The sequence below is a fragment of the Rhamphochromis sp. 'chilingali' genome (assembly GCF_963969265.1).
Source record: "Rhamphochromis sp. 'chilingali' genome assembly, chromosome: 12".
Classification (NCBI taxonomy): Eukaryota; Metazoa; Chordata; class Actinopteri; order Cichliformes; family Cichlidae; genus Rhamphochromis; species Rhamphochromis sp. 'chilingali'.
The window spans coordinates 18,148,393-18,156,320 of NC_137939.1; the positions used below are offsets into that span (position 1 = coordinate 18,148,393).

Sequence of the window (7,928 nt, forward strand, 5' to 3'; positions counted from 1 at the left end):
TGGTCGGCTTTGGAGCCGGATTCAGTTGTTTTTTGTTGTTGTTGTTGTTTGTTTTAATAAAATAACAGTCTGAATCCGGGTCCAAGCCTGGCCGAGACTCAGGGCTAGACCAAGCGTCAGCTGACGTCTGACTACCTATAACCTTTGCTTTGGATTTTAAAATGCTAAAGTGTGACATATCACTGCAAAAGACACTCGTGAAGGGTGCCAATACTTTTGACCATGTCTGGGAAGGGATCTCAAAACTGGATTATAGATGGCAGAGAGTTGGTGTCGTAAACCACCGCCTCTGTTCAAAGATGGTCGCTCACAGTGGACACCAACTCTCTGCCATCTATAATCCAGTTTTGAGATCCCTTCCCAGACACCTTAACGCCCACTCACATCCTGGGCCATCTGATCTCAGGAATTTGCATAAGGTGGGGCCAGGTTTCACAATGAACTCACCCGAAACTCTGGCTGATTGGGACCCACACCCAGTTTCACATAAGTTTCACATAAGTTCGCTGCAATTGCAGCGAACTTATCAGTCTTTGCTCGATCACTGCGGGTGGACTTGTCATCAAAGCGTAGGTGTTGCATGATGTCTTGGAAGCGGTTTCGTGCCATAGTTCCAATTATCTGTGGGTTTCCCAGGTTTGCTGACCAGCAGTCATTTAGAGATGGAACCCTGTTAACCCCCCGCAAGATGACAATTGCAATAAATGCCATTAGTTCAGGGAGGTCCATGAACCAATGAACATGCTCCGTGCACCACTTAGCAGGCCATTTGTAAATATGTGTACAAATGGTTGGTTTTTTGTACTGTTTTTATCAATAAATCTCAGCAACAAAGGACATACACCCACCATGTGTGTTGATTTCTCCCTAAGATGGCAAACTGAAACACTCCCAAGTTGATGACTTTTGGAGATTTATTTCCCTGGATGATTGAGAATGCATCAAGACGAACACAAAAGGAAGTTCACAGCTTTTAGCAGCTCGCCCACCCCCTCATCCACACACCCCCACTCCCCTCCCTCCAGAATTCCCAGGTAACAACCTAATTTACATATGAATGACTAGCCAATTTAGCTTCCACTTGGCTGAAGCTAAAGCTTAGCTAAAAGCCTACCAGCCATTTGGCTGCTCTCCGGGTTTTAAAGGTAGAAAAGCCAAATGGCTGCTCTCCGGGAGTTATTTTTTTAAACACGTTAACCTCCTAAGACCCGAACTCTTCCACAACATGCATTTTTAATTTCTCTTTGATATTTGGGCATATTGGGGCCCAATGAATGTAAAAACAAAGAATTACCAGATTTTTTTTTTTTACCTTATTTTTGTTTTTAAGAAGAATGAGAGCCACATATGAGGATACTCGTTTAAAATTTTGATAGAACAGTAGCAGTATAATGTCCTCATAAGTAGATATCAGGCCCATGTAGGGCAAAATTGAGTATTTTGGTCTAAATAACCTAAAATGTGATGTCCACATATGTGGACGGCAGGTCCTAGGAGGTTAAAGGACTACTGCAACATTGTAGTAAACATGGGCTGGCCTCAACTTTCTGATCACGTGCTGCTGCCAAAATTTCAAATGAGTAATTTTCTCTCAAAATAGTACATTTCCTCAGCTTAAACATTTGATGTTACCTGAGATACATTGTGATTAAACTGTAGTTTTATGAGAGATGCATGTCATTACACTTTGTCAGCTTCTTCAGAATTGGGGTTGAAACTGATGGAAAGCTCTGTACTTGGACCTGGTGCAAAGCGAACCACTTCTATGCCTGGTGGTTCCATTAAAAGTGCTGAAAGTGAACCAGTTTATGTGAAACTTGAAACACGCACTGTATAACATGCACCAAATAGGTTGATGTCAAAACAGTGCTTTCACAAAATATATTAAACACAAAAATGAATTAAAATATGGCATTCACTGGAACAGTGGTTCTGAAACTTTTTTTTGCTAGGCCCCCCTTTGTTTTACAAGAAAATCTTTGCGCCCCCCACCACCTAAATCCCCTAGTTTATTTCACACCTCAAACATTTAGTAAACCAATTAAACAAATAAAAGCTGCAATAAATTACAGGTAGCAATAAACTACTAACTGTTTTTTGTTACATCCACATCTACATGGGTATTTTTGAAAACGCAGCTTTTTCTATGCGTTTGGACCTTTCGTCCACACGTAAACGCCGTTTCAAATTGCCGAAAAAGGAGAACTGTCAGATTTGGAGATTTTCAAAAACTCAGTTTTTGTATTTACTTGTGGACGAGGAGTTTGTCAAGCAACGTCAAAAGGTATGTGCCTTTTTTCACATCACGCTGTGCGCCATGTTTACATGAGATGAATTTCTACAATGGCAGATGGATAATCTTCCTATCTGCAGTTTTTACACGCTTACATATACACACGCAGTTAGTGTCCCTCCATTTAGAAAGACAGGCGCCATGATGGAATTATTTTACGTGTAGTTGTTTTTTTTCCTGTGTGATAATATTCAACATTACTATTGATACATTTTTCAAAAAAATGCAGCTGTGCAAAATGGTTTTAGAAACATAAACTAGTGTTTTTCCGCGATTTGGACAGGGGGAACAAATTGTGGCAGGATCACCCTGATATTATTTGTATCCCACTGTAACTTTACTGTATAAAGAGCTGTATAAAAAGCCTCCAAAGTTTCAGGAGTTGTAAGCCAAGAAGTGTTTGTGAACTAAAAATCAAGAATGTGGGATACTGTCCATGATAGCTCAGTAGGTAGCGTGTTTGCCCCATAATTGGAAGGTCGGGGGTTCAAATTTGCTGAACGGCTATCCTGAGCAAGGTACCATTCCTACAAACTGCTCCCCGGGCACCTGATGTGGCTGCCCACTGCTTCACTGAGTGAATGGGTTAAAGGCAGAGAGAGTAATTCCACCCCCCCATTGATTAATAAACTATACACACACAAGAAGTTGTTTAACTGCAAATCTAATCCCTGCAATATCCCAACAGCACATCTCAGTGTTACTACATGACAAAGAAATGCAGCTCAGCATGATCCTTTGGTCTTAAACTGTAAGAAGTAAACATAAAACGACAGTAGTTTTTTTTTTTAATTACCCAGACTGCCCTGTAATTAGGAAACTTCTCTATCATTTAATTGTCTATTACTTCGTAGTATGAATGTCTGTGGCAGTGTTTTTATTAGCAGCACAGGCAGCTGCCAAAGCTATGTAAATAAAGTCCAAATTCTATGCCCTCCACATTTTCCAAAGACATCTAGTAGGTTGGCATCTTTCCTGGATCAAGTCTGACCTCCGGGCCGTATGTTGGACACCCCTGATTTAAACTGACTGGAGCTGAAACTGCTCATTTCTTACACAGTTGTACAACAAATAGTCAACAATGTCCACGTATGTCACATGCAATGCTTCAAGTACCTTAAATATGCATTATTCCTCATTGCCAGCAGGGGGTGACTTCTTTAGGCATACATGAGGTATGTGAATTCATACATTAAAAAAAACAAAACACTGCCATTTGTACTACAAGTGGGGGGGATTTTTTTTTTTTAAGTATACAGCTCACATGCAGACTGATATCCATGAGGATTGACACAGATGATCATTAAGCTACAGATCTTACAGTCTGACTTGTGAGTGAATGAGTTTCCCACTGTCGATGGTTTTGGTTTTCTGCAATGTTATACAACACTTTCAAATCAGAGTCCAACAGCCTGTAGCTAACCATCACGAGAAGAAAAATATATAAACTTTGGACAGTCAGAGAAGCTATGTACTTATTTGGTTTCCATGCTAAGCTCACCTAATAGACTCCACTTTCACATGCTTCACAATTTAATGCCTGGCTGATCAATCATTCCAGTCTGCATACGCGCACTGAAGAAAAATGAAAGATCTCAGTGGATCAAAGGTAGTTTTCAAATAAACTATATTACAATGTATACAATATTAGTGATTGAAATTAAAGCAATTCACTTAAATCCATCTGCTGTCTACAGACCACACTTTACTGTGTAGAGATCTGACTCATTACACCCATTTTCACTTGAAAATAAAAGCTTTCCACTAGTTTTCACATGGACAGCTTTTCATGTGACGCAAACTTAAGGATAGAGCAACTTATGAAAGCCGAACATTTGAATTGAACTAATGAGTTAAGCTCAAAGTAAGGTTTCCTGTTCCAAAGTAACTACACAATTACTGAAAATGGTGTTTGACAGTCACATGGCTGGCAATCCCAGCAGTGTAAATATACCCTGACGTGTAGGAGTGAAAAGATCACCAGGGACTGGCTTGGTACAGTTTAAGTGGACTGACCGAGACCTATAAAAACGCCACTAATTTTAGGTGTAGGATGTGGCTGTGTAATCTGAAGTAAATGGGATAAAACATGGGCAAGAAAACCCCTGTGGGCCCTCATGCTTTGTGCTTCCATCAAATGAGCTCTTGGTCATTTGTTTTGACAACCTTTACCAGACTTGACCCAAATGTTCAGTTTATCGGCAGAGAGCTTGCTGTTTAGAGAGAGAAAAAGAGACACATTAATATCAACAGTACTAAACAAGACTCAAAAACAAAACAAAACCAGCAGATGCTTTTAAGTCAAAAGTACTGTAAATAAGATTTATTTGTCCAACATTTCTCAAAGGCCATTTACCTAAAACAGTATGTGTTCAGAGTTATGTACACATTTACACATTTTTTTCCACGTACAGCAGATTTTTCTGAGTATGTTAAATATACATTCCAACAATATATACAAGTTATAATTCTTAGACTGTTAAACTTGTGTTTGCATAAACGAGAAGCTATTGTCAGCCCTTAAAAATGCTGCGGGAGCTATGCTGACAGGATCAGCAGCTACAGATGTTGTGGAGTAGTGATGAAATAGGATCACAAATACCATTTGATACCGATACTACCTTTAAAAAAATACCAGGCCACGATGGCAGCCGCTTGTCCAGCCTCTTCCCCTTCCACCAGCAGAATCCACTTTAGCATAAAGAAAAATAGGTGGCGCTAAATGAAAGTATTCTTTTGTACAGGGGTGCAGGTTCACAAAGAGATTAGTTCTACAAAAACTGAACATACAAAAAATTGTCTTCCGACAGATTATTGCTTTTCCAATTTGAGACGATATAAGATCACTCTTTGTGGACCCGCACCTTTATCTTAACATCTTAAGATTAAAGATAAAAGACAATTAAGAGTAAAACCTAATTAACTTTAATCAAGTTATTTCCTATAACAACAATCCATATGGAAAAGACGTGCTCAAAAACTAGCAGGAAAATAAAGTTATAGAAACAAAAACACTGGCGTCGCGGCTGAATGCTATACCCTGTGAAATAAAACAAAACAGAAAATGTCTGTTCTTGTCTGATCCTTACCATGGAGTCAAGCAGACAAAGGCGTTCTGAAAGCCACTCATCCCGCATGGTGGATCAACCAATTACCTAGAAGAAACTGTCAACAAGGTTTAGCAGCAACATGAACTCCATCATCACACAAAAACACATGCACAGTTCTTAGGTAATTAATCAATTCAAAGCGTTCATCCAGCCTCAAGTTCAGCACACTGAGCCCCATCAAGCTCAGTCTCAATATCTGAAAACAAAGAGAAGTACTTGACCCTACATTTTGAGCACCGTGCTTGCACTCTCTGCACACTTGGTGCAGAACTCCACTGAGACATGATTCTTGTCCACATGAAGACACACGCCACCAGATGTTTCTTTTTCCTCCACTCTGGCCCATTTCCTGGGCAGGGCGTAGTCGTGCTCGTTTGAGTTGGGCCCCTGGAAAAGTGAGGAAGATAATTTCATCCCATTCACACCGCTCAGCCTGGACAAGAGCTGGGCTAACATGCTCTCATTTGCCAGCACAGCCCTCAAGTACCTGGTTTCATCTTCCAACTCTTCCACTCTCTTGGTCAGCTGAGAATTTTCTATTTTGAGCGTGCTATTTTCCGTTGAAAGCATGCCGATCTTCTGCTCCAAGCTATTGACATATTCCTTCTTCTTGAGACGATTTAATCTGGCAGCGATTGCATTTTTGTTAGTCACGTGACTTGACTGTTTTTGCCTGCTGTTCTGGGAGTCAGAGGAATATCTCTCAGGAGATGAGGCAGTTGAAGCTTCAAGCCCGGAGTCTCCATCTTTGGTGTTGTACACACAGAGATCAGCCAAATCAATATTGAAGAGCGAGGATGAAGCATCTCTGTCTAGTGTCCATTTTAAGTCTTCAAACAGGTCATCAAGCTCTACTCCAGCAGCATCCACATCTTTAACTCGGAATCCGTCACATGGAATCGGAAGATCTTTCATACTTTCCACATCTACCGCCTCAACCTCTGGAGACTGCACTTTTGTGTTGGTGACAGTGCGGCTTCTTCTAGTGATCATTGTGGTTTGTCAGCTGGACTGCAAGAAACCTGTCCACAAAGACCTGAACATGTAAAGACAGAAACATACAATTATGTTGGCGTAGATTTGATTACCAAACAAAGGTAATACAGTAAACACAGGCCAATGAACAATAACTAATTTACAACTGTACAGAATAATCCAAACATTTATAAAATTGTCGGCATAGTGTTTATTTTCTACCAAACTAATATGAAAGACGTTTAGAGTATTTTCCCGTTTGGGCTCGAAAAATAATTCACTCCTATTAAATCACTTATGAACCACTTCGTGTTAGGTACTGGCACATTCTCCTTACAGGCGCGCTGAGATATCTATTGCTTAAACGTAATAGGAACTTATAATGGCCTCTTGCTAAGCTAAGGCCTAGCTTTACCTAGCCTCTTGCTAAGCTAAGGCTCAGCATTAGCTTCACCTACAATAGGTACTTTTTACAGTAAGTGCTCGACAACACACCACAGAAAGTCGTTTGTTCAATATAAAGATACATTTCCGCATTATCGCAACATTCGCAGATTGAGATACCAAATAATAACATCATCACAAATATTAAGGGCTCTGTCAGCAAGCTCACTATAGTTCTATAGTGAGCTTGCTGACAGCCCTGGTTGTCCTAAAACCACGTTCGCCTTACCGCCAAGCTAATATTCGTAAAATACGGTTAGCTTTGATTTAATCATTAATGTTCTGATACATTGAAAGAGAGAGTAAAATATATCCAAGACATACAGTCTAATTCATTTGAAAGTTGAAGTATAAAACGTCCTCTTTTACCGTCCGCTCACATGCTTCTTAGCTGCGGCTAGCCTTGCTAAAACACTAAGGCGCTAACTCATAATGACGCAGCACACTAGTTCTTCAACCGTGTACTTACCTCCCTTTTAGGGAAAACGGCAATAAATGCTTTTGGTATATCCGTTGATTAAATTACCAAGATTACAGATTGCTTATCTGTTTCCTTTTTCTGAAGAATCCGAAATTTTAAACAGAAAACAACACAGAGCAGTCCAAAGAGTGTAACCGAATACCTTCACAGTCAGTTCAGACGACACTTCCGGAAAATTCTTCTTCTTCTTCTTCACAAGGTTAGCAAACATCAAAATGGTGCATTACCGCCACCAACTGGTGTGGAGTGTCCGAAAAATTCATTCAAAATAAGAGCCTTACAACGAACCATTTAAGATGTGCATTTCACAATGGCAAGTCTCAATACTCTAAATTTAAGCAGCGTTTTGTTGCAGTCTCAATACGACGGAAAATCGTACTAGTAGTTCATAGCCTTGTTACTGTAATTACCTTCTTTTTGGTCTAACCAATGACTGTAGAAATGACTGTTTTCTACCAATAAGCTTCAACGTGTCCGGGTCTCTGCTTGCCCATGTTATCACTAAGATTCCCTCTATTCACCACATCACCCCTGTCCTGAAGCAGCTTCACTGGCTTTTGAAACTAGGGTGATGTACACTAACCTCATTTAGTCGTGGTCATGTGACCTGGGTGTTTAGAACCTG

General features: G+C 40.2%; 1 protein-coding gene across 1 annotated transcript; it reads right to left on the bottom strand.

Moving 5' to 3' along the window:
• Positions 1-4,584: 4,584 nt before the first annotated feature.
• On the bottom strand, positions 4,585-7,469 carry crebzf (CREB/ATF bZIP transcription factor). The gene is made up of 4 exons (XM_080899728.1): positions 7,292-7,469; positions 5,630-6,439; positions 5,383-5,458; positions 4,585-4,984 (listed from the first exon to the last, which is right to left on the bottom strand). Exons 2-3 carry the CDS (start codon positions 6,394-6,396, stop codon positions 5,449-5,451), a joined length of 777 nt encoding a protein of 258 aa, XP_080755854.1. The 5' UTR covers positions 6,397-6,439; positions 7,292-7,469; the 3' UTR covers positions 4,585-4,984; positions 5,383-5,448.
• Between the last annotated feature and the right edge of the window lie 459 nt (positions 7,470-7,928).

Coding starts and splice junctions, on each gene's coding strand:
- crebzf (XM_080899728.1), bottom strand. CDS start 6,396: ATGATCACTAGAAGAAGCCGCACTGTCACCAACACAAAAGTGCAGTCT.